General features: G+C 34.3%; 1 protein-coding gene across 1 annotated transcript in view; it reads left to right on the top strand.

The window, feature by feature from the left end:
* The window catches only part of LOC110452294, a 39,986-nt gene extending 22,177 nt beyond the window's left edge, over positions 1–17,809 (top strand). The window contains exon 2 of the mRNA XM_021500718.1: positions 17,188–17,809. Within this exon, the coding sequence (XP_021356393.1) occupies positions 17,188–17,403 (216 nt within the window). The 3' untranslated portion in view covers positions 17,404–17,809. The remainder of the gene's footprint in view (positions 1–17,187) is intronic.
* Positions 17,810–18,060: the final 251 nt, after the last annotated feature.

Below are 18,060 nucleotides of genomic sequence, written 5' to 3'. Positions count from 1 at the left end.
CATTATTTATTGGAAAGGTTTACACAAAATTGACGGTGATATGACACATATTTGACAAGTAATTGGGAAATCAATATCACCAGACCTATCGAAATTAGCGCTGATTATCATATTCCTGGCTCGTGAATCACTCAAGTTCACTAGCTTGGTGGTTTACTTGTATAACATTTGAAGAGATGTTTATATTTTTAAATTGAATTAAAATATTGCTGTTATTATACGCAATTAAAACCGACTTCTGTTGTATGCTCACGTTTTATCTGTTATTTTAAACTCTAATATTATTTTTGCCCGATAAATCAATGAAGTCTGTTATTATCAATGTCATATCATATCACCTACGCCGATTCAGCATGGCCCCACATATAAGTCGCCCCTTACACCAAGATTTTATTTTCAGTTTTTTTGTGGTTTAAGCAGCCAGGATCATGTGAGGACGGATGCCTAGGGAGACAGCACAGGAAAGAAAAATTAGACAAAAAAGTAGGCAGGGAAGATGGAAAATGAAATAAATCCATACAGTGTGCAATGGGGATAGCATATTTATTTTGGTCCCTTTTATATGTTCTTAAAAAAAGACAAAGAAAAAATACGATTCAGCAGGGACCCATTTTAGTCGTATTTTACGGGAATACATATTGTTGGTTTCTTCAAAATCCCCCTAAATGGAACACAAAGGGAAAACCCTGATTCAGCATGATCACCACATTCGTCGCATCTTACGATACACATGCAGTGGAATACAGCTGGCCTGCTTTCCTCGAACCTGAACGGGTAGTAGCCTAGTGACGTCGAATGAAAATGAAGAATTTTAGACAAACATAATAGTGTTTATGCTGATACTGTTTGTGCAAATCAAAAGGATATACCTACTTTACGCGACATGTTTATGTCCAAAGGATTTTTTCTAGACAATTATTTGATGTCGATGATACGATTAACTAAGATGTAAGATTGTAATTCCTTTTAATATTCTCATGAGAACCATTCATGTATATAACACAAGATTTCATTGAAGTCCTGTACGACACTTCCTTTAGACCAATTGTCCGCGTTAGTACCTTGCGTACACACATCTTATTGGTACACAACAAAGGAAATATTTACTGATAACGATATTTTAAATTTTAAAGAACTTTATTATCATCATTGCTCCCACGCTAAACCCCGATTAGATGATAAGGATGTATTACACATGCGAAATGACGTTTCGAATCAGGCTGAACTAAACAAGATTATATCCTGAGGCTACTATGGTCTGTTGCAGAGACATATCTACTTTTGCTGTGTTTTGCATAAATATTTCGGAAAACTTTATGTATGTGCACTTTTATTTTTAAACTACAGTGGTCTTGTGAATACGACATAAACGAATCGGTCATATGATGCAGTGAAATGTCAGTTTTGCCTGGCTTTCTTCACCGACAAACATATTCTAATTACAAGAATCCTTACTTCATATTCTTAGTAAATGTTTTAAGTCTAACAACTATAACCTATCACGCCATTTATTGATCTCGTTCGATTTGTCTGAATGTAAGTTAATATTGTGCATGTATGTATGGTAATACATGTCGACACTCCTGAGACCTTTAACTTTTAAAGATATAATCAGTATATATACATTAAGCTAGCAGCATATCACTCAGTGCTGGAGCCGGTAGAATTTGTCGTCGTCAATTGCTCGGTCTGATTTTGAGGAAATGACATTATTTTGATTTACTCTCATTTCATATGCCTAATTTTGTGCAGACAAAACGCTTACCCTTCCCAAACACCTGGTCTTCTGTCTACATTGCACTTTTGTCTACTTTTTATTTCCTTGCTTCATCGATTTTGTATTTGAATATCCTCCTTTTTTATGTGCTCTTACAACTCTATTCTCAAATAATAACGTATACGTCATTTTTGATTTAAACAAGTAAACATATGATTCACCTACTGTAGTGAATCAGAAAGGTATTGATAAATGCAATCTTATCAACACTGTTAAAGGGCAAAATGTTGAAAGCCAGGTGGCTATTATGTAGATGCAAGTTAACGTAGGCATCAGTATATAGCAAGAGCTCCCGCATTGGTCGCCTCATATGGAAATCAATCAGGAAGCAGTAGGATGAAACTAAAGACATTAGAAACAAATGAATGCAATGAATAAGTACAAAAGCGACAGTCAATACAAAATATAAACGAAACGCACTTAGACGAATTTGAGCACGATAATGAAGCGTATTGCAAAATCTTTGCCTTTTATTACTATTTATAAAGGAGCATTATTAATTTAAATTAAATTTAGAAGGAATAAATTGTACAAACGGTTACAGAGTGTCTGTGAGGAAAGATCTCTACTACGTGTGTAGGTGCTGAGTTCTTAAGCGCTTAGCAATCAAAATAACAAAAATTGAATGGAAATGTCACTCAACGAACGTAGTCTTAAGATCGTTCTAATTAAACTGCATTTCTAAGGCTTCACATTCATATCTATCAGACGGATATAAATATTTTATAAATACGAGTTTATACATTTTATATGTATTATTTGAAAATACATTATGATACTTCCTACTTAACAAGGAGAAACCCGTAAACAATGTAATTTCTTTTTTAAAGAACGTATGTACCATTATCGATGTATTGCTTTAACCCAGACAAATCTGCTCCTGGAATTAGTGGGTTTCCTTTCCAAATAGGAAACAATTATCTTTTCATCTTGTATTATTATATGAATGCCGGGTTATTCATTCGTAGAAAAAAAAAGTTAAGGGCGGTCATATAAATCTTTTAGCTTAAAAAAATTGAAAACGTAATTTTTCCTCAGGTTGATAAAATTATTCGGAAATGTTAGTATCCCCATTTTTTTTATGAAGGTCGATGTTCTTTATTTTGCTTATAAGAGTGCCTCGTTGCTTTGCTGACACTAATTTGATTCAGGTTATTTGACGTGATATTACTTGATGTGTATGACATATGTCGTCTATGATGCAGAAGACGCTTACCCTTCCGGACCCCCTGGTCCTAATCTTTCACCAGCTGTCAATGTTAACCCTGACATGTGTCGTCTATGATGCAGAAGACGCTAACCCGTCCGGACCACCTGGTCCTACTCTTTCACCAGCTTTCAATGTTAATCCTGACAAGTGTCGTCTTTGATACAGAAGACGCTTACATTTCCGGACCACCTGGTCCTTATCTTTCACCAGCTGTCAATGTTAACCCTGACATGTGGCGTCTATGATGCAGAAGACGCTAACCCGTCCGGACCACCTGGTCCTACTCTTTCACCAGCTGTCAATGTTAATCCTGACATGTGGCGTCTATGATGCAGAAGACGCTTACCCGTCCGGACCACCTGGTCCTTATCTTTCACCAGCTTTCAATGTTAATCCTGATATGTGTCGTCTATGATGCAGAAGACGCTATCCCGTCCGGACCACCTGGTCCTTTTCTTTCACCAGCTTTCAATGTTAATCCTGACATGTGTCGTCTATGATGCAGAAGACGCTTACCCGTCCGGACCACCTGGTCCTTATCTTTCACCAGCTGTCAATGTTAACCCTGACATGTGTCGTCTATGATGCAGAAGACGCTAACCCGTCCGGACCACCTGGTCCTTATCTTTCACCAGCTGTCAATGTTAATCCTGACATGTGTCGTCTATGATGCAGAAGACGCTTACATTTCCGGACCACCTGGTCCTATTCTTTCTCCTGCTTTCAATGTGAATCCATCCTTTGATCATATTTTGCCCTAGTTTTATCGAATTACAGGTTTGTTGACACGTCCATATTCTCTTGTTGTTCTTCACACCAAAAATTAATAGAAATACAGAGCTAATGATTTTAAATACTCTCGAGCTCGCAAAATAATAAAACAAGAGATATCACATGCAATGTTTGTAATATCGTAGTGTTAGGAGGAACTCTTAAACCACATTTTCATATTCTGTGTAAATCATGCTTGTGTACCCAGATGTACATTAGCTGTTACCAGAACCTTGCTGTAACAGCTAAATCCTATTTGTCGTTGAGATAACCACAACTATGAACTACCAAGAGGTGTATAATTCTTCAGTTATAGCATGTTTATTTCATCTAATGGAATCTCGGTGTCGGAGAATAGAAATCTGCATCAAGAACACAATGAATTATGCACAAAGTGGGTGTGAGGATAATGCATTTGATTCTCCCTGATGTGCTACTAGAAACCACTCACGTCTCCGTAGTTAATTAATGTGGTTTTCTTATCATTCTCAAACCCCATATGGTTTGATTATTACAGTGTAGCTGTAATATAAATATCCCTACAGAACTAGCGGACTAACTTGCACAACGTTAGTAAATAGTTTCTGTAATATAGTTCAGGTTTCATAAAATTTACCTGGCATAGAATTTAATTTGAGACTACATTTACGTGAATCATATGGTTTACCTAACTATGTAAAATGATGAAACTTTGTCCAAAAGTAAATAAATAAATAATAAAGAAATCGGACTCCTACCTCCCCTAGGTCTAATGAAATATTATCTGATGCAGAAGTATTTCGATCCTTCCGTGACAGATACTGTTGGATTCCCGCACTCCCTCACCTTACTGTAACTTCCTGATGCTGTTGAAATCATATTTCTTCTCGGCAATGCTTACATCAAATCACGTACAGTTCATACGAAAAAATATTGCGTTTATTGCCTCATCGCTAGTATAAGTTAGAACCTTCTAGCAAGAATTCAACAAGTGTAGTTCTATTTCTACATTACTTTTCTATCCCTCAAAAAAACCCACTCGAATTGGATATGTGTGTTCTCAATGACCTATACTATTATATCATCACAATCTGACGACCACATTTAATTATGACGTCACTTTAAACGTCGTTAAGCTGACTATGGCATTTTGGCTGTCGGCTTTTCACAAAATGATTTTAACCTACGTATTTCTTAATAAGCTTGCCTTGGAAGTTTTGTATGCTTGATTTGGGGTAAATCTCCGGTTTAGAGCTCATTTATTCTCACTAAAAAGGGCCTTTGCTGTCTTTGCTTCAACTAAATTTCATGTCAGATTTGGGAGAGAAAAACATTTATCATATGATGAATATGAATCATAAGGTGAATACAGAGTATGTACAATGATAATTTTATTGTTAGTTTTTGAGATCAGATCTTCTTGACACTCAAAACCAAATCAGTTCGAATTTGTCCAAGATTCTACACTCGGTTAAAATATAAATAACCAACATACCTACATATTTACATATCTACATTATTATAAACTCTAGAACAAAATGCCACTGTAAGTTTTCAAACAAACAGTAATCGAGGCAATTTTTTTAGATTTTGACCAAGATTCTATACACGTTTTAAATTAACAATCATAAAAGGATAGTGTATTATCTCCGTAATCATTGTAAAAGGATATTTCTGTATCAAATATCATCAATTTAAAATTCAATTAAAACGTTGAAAATATTATATCTGTTTTAGTGTAATACATCTTCTAATGTGAATCAACATTCTAACTGAGTTTCTTTCTTTCTTTTGTTCTTCTATCTACCTTTCTGTTCTTTCCTTCTTTCTTTCTTCTTTATTACATGACACAAAATTAATATTGCTTATACCATTAAATCGGGACAGATGCATAAAAAGTGAAAGATTAAGACAAAGAGGCTTATGTTTTACATACTGTAAATTGGCATGAAAGAGAAATATATAAATATATGGAAATACATTGGTATATATATTATTCAGTTAAAGTAGAAATGAAACATGAAGTTGACAGTCCTCACTTAAACATATCTTGTTTGTTTAAGAATGAATTGTCCTATGTTTGTGTGTGTGTTCCGTGCCCTTAACGCTTAATATCGTAGAGAGGAAGGTGTCCTCTCTCGTCACCGTATTGGGCACACTTATCCTAATCATTCGTAAAACGCTAAGGTCCACCTACATGCAACGCATGCGACACTCCATTTAGAGTGGAACATTTTTTAATAGAATGTTCCGATTTCAGACACATTCGTGACAACTACTTTCGAGTTCCGGATATGGAAACCCTTTTCAGTGCCGTGGATTTGAGGGCATCATTTAACTTTTTGTAGACATCGGTTTTTTCTATAAAGTTTTTTAACCCACCTTACCCTCTTTGACGTTATCTATATCTCACATATTCCATATAATCCATTCTTTATCTCTCTTTTTTTTTTATTATTTGAACCCCTTTCATATTCTAATTATATGCTAACACATACCAATGCTTTTCACAAGTATTCCTTTTATCTGAATTTATCTTCGCTACTAACTTGTTTTTTTAAATACATCACCTTGGCCCTAAATGACCACAATTGTCGATGGGGCATTAACCACAAACAAACAAACAAGCAAGCAAACCTTAATGCTAATATCCCCAGCAACATTTACCAATTCATATTTTGAACAACGAACTAAAAAAAGTTTTTTTAAAAATCTACAGAAAACAACCCGACAATCTTGATTGAATGATCCATTAATTACTGACTACAACTTTTCAACCTCTTGTCTTACATGGAAGCCTTTCCAAACGATACCTGTTATATTTATGGCATACCAACCTTGAAAATAAACGTACGGTATGAATGAGTGAGAAAGATCAAAAATGAAAAAATGAAAAAAAAAATGTGTTCATGCAAACATTTGTTCCGTTAACATAAAGAATGCGTGTCAAATGAGGTATGCTGTCGAAGTGTTCTAGAAAATGGTTAAAGAATACAAAGACGTGAAGGTTTCATACATTCATTTTTATTGATGATCCTTATAAGCAGAATGGTCATAGGAACATAACCGATATACAGGAAGCTTCGTACCAATCATCATGGTAACAGCATATCGCTTTTGATAAATCATGAAAATGATGTAAAACACTCTTCAAAAGAATGTTAGAATATTACACCGTGAGACCTTTGAGATCAAAAGCAACATATTGTACAACACAAGTTATTCCACAGGGCTGCTTATTATTATTTTTCTTATGAACAATAAAGCCAATTCAGTCCGCTCAAAAGCTATTTAACGATTAATCATCTTGAGAAAAATCACATAGTGATTCTGTTCCACAAACCCTCTTTGTTGAAGTAAAGCTTTAATTATCAAAACCACGGAAAAGAAATGATTCCAAAATGAATTTCAACTCTCTTGGGAGTCAGCCATATAGGACTTCAGGCATTCCTAATATGAAACGATAAATTCAATCTAACGTCAGTCTCGGCAACATAAGCTATTCCATTCATGATGAATCATAGTTGTCAACGAGTACTTGAGACTGGAGGTGAAATGTAAACATTTGTTACAGAGGTCAGATTAAACATATCCAACACGGATTCAGCACTAAGAATTCCTGTCACACTGCAGGGAAAACACTGGAGAGTTTCACTGTAGCATTTTTTTGAATAAAGAGAAACCTCCTCTTAATTTGGTAATGGAAATACGTGAAGCATCACTTGACCAAGGTATTGCTAGGGAAGTACAAACGTATGAACTTATTTCATGTTGTCCTTGTTTATATCAGCAAGATATTATACAATGTTAAAATACGTGAGAATATAGTCAAAGAATAAAGCCGACACATGGGAATATATTAATAGGTTTTTATGCACTGAGCAATGACTGTAAATATATCAATATAAATAGATAAAAATAGATAAACCTATTCCATTGCTTCCCATATCTAGTACCTCTAAACATCTTAAGTCCTAATTGTAGTCTTGACAACAAGATACTAAACCAGTTCCCAATATTTATATGGGCGCGTGACATCTAATATATAAGGGAGATGGAATTAGAGATATACCTCACACGGTGTAAGATGTTTGGATCAGTGTAGTCACGTACCCCGTCACTTCACTGTCAGGCTAAAACAAAACATGGAGAAATGTATTACATTGTTTTATTACTATTGTAGGAAAATTTTGAGCGTTGCACTGTGCTATAAACTGCTTTATCAATAAGGGGTTAGGAGTGTCACAAAGCTCTATAACTGACACAGTGTTTTAATGATTATGCAAAAACAAGTGTTGAAAGCCGTCTTAAAGCTAATGCTAGACCAACAGTGTCTAGAGACGGAAAAAAGCATGGGAGAGATAGAGAGAAAAGGTTGATTCGGATTTAACGTGTTCCATAATGTGAGAGAAAGCATTCTCACAAAGAGTGCTATTTGAATGGGACCACCGAGACTCAATCTGGTCCAGGCAGTCATTACTGCTCCCACTTTATAGCAACTCAATTATCCAAACTCATTACTGGGCGTGTAGCGCATTCACAGTGTAGCTGTTATGCCCGTGTTGCTGACTTTTGCTTCTAGTTAGCTCGTTAAAGCAATATGTATGCTTGGCTTTTTTATGAGTATTTATCTACTATGAATTTCTTGGAGAGTAGTATACATACAACTCGTTACGGGTATAATAAATCGTCTCTCTATATAGTGTTTTTAAAGTGTACATTTTATCCAATGCAAGTACCAACGTATGAACTTATTTCATTTTGTCCTTGTTTATATTAGCAAGGCATTATACAATGTTAAACTACGTGAGAATATAGCCAAAGAATAAAGCAGACACATGGAGTATATTAATAGGTTTTTATGCACTTAGCAATAACTGTAAATATATCAATATAAATAGATAAAAACAGATAGAACCCATTTCACTGTTTCCCATAGCTAGTACCTCTAAAGATCTTAAGGCCAAAGTCTTCAAAGAACAGATTTGCCGAACGTCATTCAAAATCATTAGAGTCGACTTATAGGGTATGCACTACGGAATTGTTGCCTTTTGTCCATTCCCTCTTCCAAAACTTTTGACTTTTATCTTTCTTTTCTTTCCTATCTGTATGTCAATTGCTATACTTAAATAATAATATACAACATCTGATGTAGCGCTCTATCTTGCTAGACTAAGCCACTCTAACGCACTGTACAGTACATTGATGTACAATAAATACAATCAATACAATTAGCATAAACAGTGTTCATTAATCAATTTTTAGGAATTCGCAGGAGCTGCCTTAGCAGGCGCTTACTACCAGGCCTATGTCACCTGGCTAATATCTCCTTATGTTTTTATTCCTGCGTTTGCATACGATGACTATAGGGATCGAACCCCGGCCGCCTGCGTGGAAGGCCGGAGTGTTAACCACTCGGCAAATCCGCCCGTAATCTCCCTAGACACCACTGATTAACCTATGTCATTGTGACCGGAGGACAATCATATGTGTTTTGATATTTCAATGACATTTGCACTTTAATATGGTAAATGAGTATTCTGTAGCCAGCGTCATCACATTCTTATTTCTATCCTATATCATTTTTTATATTTCATTACTTTTAAAATGATATGTAATATCATATAAACGATATACTGTTGAACTGTTAACTATCGTTTACATATAAAAAAAAAAAAAAACACACACATTTAAACCAATGCATATTTAATCATTCATAGCTTAAATAATATAACTCGATTTCGGTATTCAGTTATTATTATTTTTTCTTTTTTATTGACGTTTAATAATGCCTATCTATGCTTAGCGTAAGGGCAAAACTCCTTAAGTGATCGCATTCAAGTTCTAGAAACATCTCTTTTGACCATCATGAGTGTCTTATTTTAGCTATCATCTGAACACAGAATGCGTTCTGCCGTTGGTAATTAACATGTTATCAATTGGTGACATCTTTACGTTCTATGGTCAAGAGATCCAGCACGTTCAGCTTATGCACTTCTTCTTGACAAAGCAGTAGAGCGCTCGGCATTAAATAGAGATTTTGATATTGCGCTCCACACAATAAAGCTATACGCCTTAACATATTGTCCTGCTCTGGAGCGTTATTGCTTATGCCAAGATTCAAAGCACAGACGAAACTACATGCAGTCGTCTGTAATATTGACATAATAACGAAATCCTACTGTATTTATAAATGAGACTAAGCGCATTTTTTAAGGTATCAGAAAATAAAGGTTTTGACATGGAATAAGTTACTGTACATTAACATATGATATCAAGTCCTAAAAGTTATTACATAGTCTTATTATTTTAGAATCACAGTCATCATTGTTAAGTATAAGAAAGATCGCAGTGGAAACATCCCTTTGATCGGGTTAATATGTCTTCTTATTCCCTTGAAAGAATGTACTAAAATGTAACAACAATTGAAACACACCTACAACTATACATCTAAAATGTAACAATGATTTAAAAGCATGCACATAGCATAGAAACGTCTCAGAGTGTAGACACATGTATAGAATAAGCCTAGACTTGTGATGCATCCATGTATGTAGCAGCATTTGAGAATTTAGCTATTTCTTACAAAATACAATGTTGCAACTTGGAATACTTTATACATGTATACAGATTCGACTTCAGGCAATGCTTCTACTGATTGTATCTGTCGATAAACCGTTTCTGTTAAGGCTTTTATTGAGTTATAACAGCTACATCTCAACTTTGAAGGTCGATATGACAACAAACAACATATAAACACACAAACATGACAAAAGGTGTCAGTTGTTAAAACAGAATATACAACAACTATGAGACGTTACCGCTCCTCGAGTTAAAGCTGTAATTGCTAGCCATTAAAATATTTGTCAGAAAAGTACTGTTTATGTCTAATCTATCTGTCTGTAGTATTTCCGCCGTTCTCTATTCCTAACTTTTAATGATCTAAAAAAGTTGATGTATCATGATGAGGATGAAAGATATTTATCAAACATTCTTTTAAATTTGTGCACGATTGCTCAAATTTTCAGAAACTCCTGTATAATTGATGTAATGCGATCTTTGCTTTCGGAGCTTATGGTGAAATAATTATACACATTTGTGATTTTTTCTTCAATTGCATAACAATGTCGAAACTAAATAATCCACATGGTATTACTTTAAAGTATCATGAATGTCAATTACTCATGCTATATAGTACACATCTCCTTCTACCAAACTGAAATTCCTAAAAATATAATGAAACAAAAAAGTTAGTTTCATTAGTGTGCCTTGTAGTTTCATTGTTACTTCCTAAATTTTCAATAAAGGTACAATAAACTACCAGAATTTGACCTAAATTTACATGTCAGATCTCGTCAATGAAGCAGCAGACGCTTAGCATGTAGGAACACCTGGTCTGATTCTAATACAAGTGTTTAGGGGGTTTCCGTGTAAATCTTTCCTTTTTCATATTTTGTCCAATTTAATTTAATTTGAATTAGAATTAAGGCTTTGCTCACACTTTCATATTATCTAGACTTTTGATATGATATATGTTGATATTTTGATGCTAACACGAAGTCTTTGGTAATGTGTAAAGTTGGGATAGAATACACATGATTCGGTTATACATGGCTTAATGTAGAAATGTTATATTAAAATTCACTTCATTAATTTTTGGTGTCATTGTAAAGCTTTCTGCATACGTCTTTTGGTTTGCTTCACCACAGAGGATATACACAAGTGGTACATGTAAAATGGTCATTGACAAATCGTAGCATGTTCATTACTTTATAAACCATTTCAATTATCAACCAATGATTGAGAGGATTGAAAGAGTGTTTGTTTCACAGCAGGAATAAGAAATGGTCATTCTGTGATTTTTTTTATTAACAAAACAACATAATGTAATGAATAAAAACTACATAATGTAATGAATCAAAACTATATAATGTAATGAATAAAAACTACATAATGTAATGAATAAAAACTACATAATGTAATGAATGAATACTACATAATGTAATGAATAAAAACTACATAATGTAATGAATAAAAACAACATAATGTAATGAATAAATACTACATAATGTAATGAATCAAAACTACATAATGTAATGAATAAAAACTACTACATAATGTAATGAATAAATACTACATAATGTAATGAATAAATACTACATAATGTAATGAATAAATACTACATAATGTAATGAATAAATACTACATAATGCAACCTATATTTGAAGTTTTAATAATACGATGCTGCCAGACAAACAACATAAATATTGACTGTGACATATGGCCATATGAACGATGATCATGTTATCATTCATTATGTAAACACTTCACGTCGGTAAATGTAGTGAATCTAAAATTTAAAACGAAGTGTGTGGCAATGCATTCCCCAACTTACCAGTCTTCAGAGGGATTCATATTTGATTTAGTTCTTTTATTTAACAACATTTCTAGGTTGGAACGGGAGCTTTTTTAACTTATGAAAGAACCTCCTCACGTACATCTTTTCCACCATGATCAAATGATCGCCAGATCAGGTTGTAAAATTACAAATTTACGTTTTTTTTAAAAATTTATAGCATCTAGTTAAAGTGCTGTTCGAAGATTTCGACCGATTTCGACCGATTTCGACCGATAAAATAGAAAATTATTTGAGTATTGCTGATATTTGGATGAAAATGTATTTTAATCAAAAGCCTTTGTGAGATATATCGCACAACAAAACAATAAATCTTTATTATTATTAAACGTCTACATGTAGAGTGGACCACAGTTAATATTAAAGACCATGTACAAAGTACATAATTCTATGATAAAATCTCGCAATGATCGGTGATAGGAAAAGGAACAAAACCAATACAATCAAGAGTGTGTATCATAATAATAGCACACCGAAGCATCGCTTGGTTCCCTTTGAATTACGATGCTGACAAAGGTTGTCCATTACTTTCAAGGACATACACTTGTTTTCTTATATGGAAAATTTATGATACAATCTCCCTGTATGTATTTCCATCAGTTTTCAAAATAGTCACGGCGCAACAGATGAAAGTGCGATTATCCTGACAACAGATAATCTAAAATGGTGGTATAGGATACCCCTGTTAAGTGTTACAAAGAAACATACATTGATATTGATTCCGGCACAAACATAATTGCAATATATATAACAAATGGTAGAAATTAGAAAGAGATGCTTAAGGGTGCCCGTACCATTGCACAAATTGTTCGTAATAACTTTGATTAGAAACTGCTTTTTCTGGAAAAACTAAAGCTGTGATAAATGGTTTCTGAAAAGTATCAACCAAACCTTGAGGAATTTGTACATTTTTTTTTACTAAAGATAGTATAAATTAACTATAGTTATATACGAAAAACCACAGAGCATTGGGACATGAATCCTTAATATAATAGGAGGATTGGTAAATCTGTCCTCTCTGTTTACATATTGGTCGATAGTACTAAGTATGTGATTCCTACTATCGGTTTATATCTGATAAAGATAATTGGAATTGACTGTACATGCGCTACTGCGAGTTAAGTACTGCTCCATGTAGGTCTATATTAGTCTATGGAACGTTGCTAGCTGTAGCTTATAAATGGTAGCAACACATAGTATAATTATCGAGCACGCACCACAACATTTACCGATTTACGCTCAATCAAGAGGATCGCATTTATCCGTATACATACATTCAACGCAGCAAAAAAAAAGAAATAATTTGCATTTATGTTGATTCTTCATATTTGATTTCCTATCTTAGTGTTTTCTTTGCTTTAGTTCCAAATTGCATTTGTCGAATATTATTTTTGTACTACCATGAAATAAAAATCGAAAATAATGCATTACAACTTGAACTATGACGTCATAATAATCTAACACGGCGGCGGATTATAACGTTGTATCGAATGTTGATTGTGCGGTTAGAATTCAGACTTGTGTTTGCTTAATAAAGATGGCAGTGCATCAGAATATACTGTCTTTCTATACTATACTTTGATAATAAATTGTATTAGCCTTTCATTTAAATATGTTTTCTTAATCGCTCACACAAATGATATGAATAGGAAACCAATCTATTGGACAAAAGAATAGATAATTGGACATCAAACAAACTCTAGAAGGTCTAGAAAACACCAAGAAAACATAAAACACTGCAGGGGAATAACACCTGTTGAGTCCCATGTAGCTGAAGGAACCTATCCGATTATGTTTCCTTTATATCTCTATATGACGCTGCATAGCATGCCTTGTGTCGCTGGTCTATTTGTGTATGACTTTAATTTTCCGTATTTGGGCATTCATCTTCTCTTTCTATTTGATGACGACCCTTCTGGCGTTGTCTGATTATTCTGTTGTCAGATTTTATGAGTAGATGGAGTGATGTACCTTTTTTTGGTGTGACATTTTGGTGCCGTGTCTCAATAAAATGAACCAACCTATGTCCCCATCGTCAGTAGATGCCGTCCAAATTTGACCTTGGTTGTTGCGAAAATGTATAACCACACACACACGCAGAAATAGTTTTGTGTAGCACAGGTCTAGTATTCATGGAACAATGTGCTATGGTTAGAATGTAGTACTATGGTATCAATTTCAAGGAAAAGATCTTATTAAGAATAAAAAAATATTTCAGGGGTCAAATTGCAAAAATGTAACCTTTCATTTTAAGCGCTATTCGCGTTTGTCTGACGGGCATTTTCGTTTTACAAATATAATTGATACTAAGTAAAGCACTTAATATTATACGTAAATAATGATAATACTTATATACTTTTCTATTCGAGGAGCCAAGAAACCAGGGAAACATTCAAGAAAACCATAAATTTGAATTACTTTTTTGTTTGGGAGTTTGTCGTTTTCGTTTTGTTTTTTGTTGTTGGTGGTGGATGGGGGAGGGGGGCGACGGTCGTCTCTCTCTTGCTGGTGGGATATTTAAGGAACAAACCAAAGGTGATTTGCAGCACATATTACAACACCTGGGATAAAATATCTTTTATTGTTGATGCCTTCCTATGCACCCCTATTTATATGGTCTTAGCTGTTGCGAAGATTTCAATCCTAAACAAAAGCAAAATGTCAACATCACATTTGAAAATTGGTTTACTATCATTAACCTGGCTAAAACGTTTCCTGTTATACCACGTGTCACTTCAATTAATTACTCATATGGTAAACAATTATATATAACCATGAAAACTTGACCAATCCTTTATTATTTATGGTATGGACAATTAAGATTATTTCGGGATTTTCACGGAAAAGGACAAAACATAAGACGGAAATTACTGCGTACGTCATTTGTATCAGTTGACCGACAGATGACCACCATGTCCTATTAAAGTTTATTACCACATGTATTAATAACCCGTATAAATATCAACCAAACAAATGCTGAATTTGTTTTATTATGATGATAACCCACGAAATGGTTCTCATTAACCTCTGTTTCACATATGCATTCCTCATCACCATTGTGATGAGGGTAAGCGTTGCGGCCAATATTGGCCGTCCAGAATTACTCAATATCGATCAAAATTAGGAAGTCCTTATGTGCTCTCTGTTCACACAAACGTAAACTGTGATTATCCAAATCGTCATTAATCCGCCAATATATGACGACGCATCAATGTTAGTTACACATACTGTCCTACGATCGGAGCATCTTAGATGAAAGTTAAAAACAAATCTCAATAAATTTTCAAAAGTTTTGTTTAAAGAGTCATACAAATATTGTTGACGCTATAGCTTCTTGGATTGCTGTCTACTTGACATTCTTAGTACTTATCTAAATTTCATATTGATCGGCAGAATGTATTTAAACAGTGACGGTCTAAAATAAAGACTGGTGTTTGACAATCATAATTGATTTTATTTATTCAACAAGTTTAAACAACTTTGCGAACTTGTAATACTTTATTCCTGGAAATGTTCACCCAGTCGAGAACGTTTGCCCTTAGCACACTGCCATATATTCAATTTTAGCCCAGGGAAAATTTCGCCCTTCACATAAAATTACTTTGTCTAAGGTGTAGTTAATCTTTATTCGCTATAATGATACAATTCGTTGTCATTGGGGAGGACAAAAAAGCGAAAATTTAACAGCGGCAATAAAAAACGGTTAACAATGATCACTCTTTTGCTTTCGATTCGGTCAATATACGTCGCTAAGGGAACACATTCTTATAAAACTAAGAACACGACTATTACTCCATTCATTGCTTTTGGATTGTTTGAAACAATTATTCCTTGGCTGCATACATGTAATATAATGACATCAGTTATAGATACCGTATTGTGAAATCACGTTTTATCTGCCTTTTCGTTTGGTTGATAAAATTACTGCTTGTAATACTATGATTGTAAGTGTTGCTCTTGTTATCGCTTTTGTTGACAGATCAATACTAGAATGAATTGTATTAATAAAACGACTTCTCGAGGTACACTAGCAATCGCTGGTGATACAATTGAAACACTCCCATACTCACAAGTGAGAATTTACCTTACGATCAATGTTAAAGGGTAGGCGTTGCTATAAGTAGACGTGTGGAAATATCATTTTAATAATCCTCTAACATCAATGGATCTTATGACAATTTTCTATTATACTCTTTGGTATTGTTTTACTTATTGATTTGTCACGAAGCCTTTCAATAATTTTGTAGATTTATGCCGTAAATATCTGATGACTTAAAAAACCATTTCTCCTACATTTAACTTACACAGAGGAAGGTTGATCTTGAATGTAAAACATATGAATAATTTGTATTTGATCTGCGTTTTCTCATAGAAATGAACATCACACTTCTCAATTGTTTGCCTTGACAGACTGTCTTCGCATTGTTATAGATTTATATTGGTTTTGGATCAAAATGCATTTGAATATTGTTCTGAATGGAACAAAAAGATATCAATAAACATTCTTTAGTAAGCTTAGCGTAATATATAGTTTGAAGATTTTCTCTCTACGTTTTTTAAAGCATAACAACCCTTTTTAATTATTATTAAAGAAATAATGGATATTTTTTTCCAATTCGCCTGCCCAATATCTTCACTAGTTGATCGTTTTCCCGTTCATGCCACCTTCCACTTTTAACATTTACATGACACAGAAGGTATGTCTAAATGTTATTGTAAATCCGTCCACGATTGAAGCTTTTGGTCTATTTGGTATTGTATTCTTATAATGGTCTGTGTTTACATCAGGCCGATGTTTTTTTGGTTTTGTTTATAGGTGTAACTTGTTGTGTCATTATCATTTCCCCGGTTCTCACTTTGTTTACGTGACATTATCAGTATATTTATCCTGAATTTAACTGACGGGTGTATTCAATGAAGCTTTCGGAACATACTGTCTCATTCTCTATGTGCTTTTTTCAATATCAAAAAATGTCCTTTGCTTAACAAAATAATTTGCCCAGTTTCACCTATAACGTGTTTGACATGTTTCAGGCAGGCGATGGAGAGATGATGGACATGGGGGGTCGAGGCGGACTACAAGACGCAGCATATGCATACCGGCAATTAGCACTTATACAAGATGAAGAGGATACCTTACTGCGCATGATGGATAATCTAAAAACCAAAATGGAACATGTCAAAGTCCGGAAAAGGGGTCATATCCAATGTCTTGTGAATCTTGTAGCGTGTTACGGTAAAAGGAAGTAAAGTACAGTGAAGTGTCTGTGAGGACTTGGATCCTATTCATACAACTGTTATTTTTATACAAAATGTTTGTGTCTTGCAGTTAAGACTCTTATTTTTCAATCGGAACGACTACATTCGTACATTTAAATTCGATCTTAATCAAACTTCAATTTTCATGACATTATTTCGAATTCAACAAAAGGATACATGCGCGTTTCATAGTGATATATGTGGTTATCTTAACTACTACGAGAGATCAAAATACGATTAAACATTTAATTTACAAAATCCGTATACGCATGGCCTCCTGTTCACCATTGCTCTGAGGGTGTTTGTTAAATGGTAAGCTCTCTCAAACATCCCAATACACAAGTTCGACGTGTTTGCTTCAAGTGTAAATTGAAATAATAAAATTCAATTCCTCATTGTTGAGTTTATACCTCTTATCATGTATATAGCTCTCACTATCTCAACAAAATGAATTGTTGATTTATTGATGATTGACACTTTGATTTCTGTAAATCTTGATTACGTCCCGGTTATTCTGTAAGGTTGGGTTTGTTTGTGTGTTGCGTCCTATTAAGAACCTGCCAGGTTTTGGTTGTGGAGGAAAGCCGAGGCTCCCGGAGACAAAAACACCGACCAGTTTCTTGCGACTGGTCCACGTAGGCCGCGAGC

Source organism: Mizuhopecten yessoensis, unplaced genomic scaffold, assembly GCF_002113885.1.
Source record: "Mizuhopecten yessoensis strain PY_sf001 unplaced genomic scaffold, ASM211388v2 scaffold739, whole genome shotgun sequence".
Lineage (NCBI taxonomy): Eukaryota > Metazoa > Mollusca > Bivalvia > Pectinida > Pectinidae > Mizuhopecten > Mizuhopecten yessoensis.
Note: the sequence above shows the minus strand (reverse complement) of the source record. Positions and strands in the feature narration are given on the sequence as shown.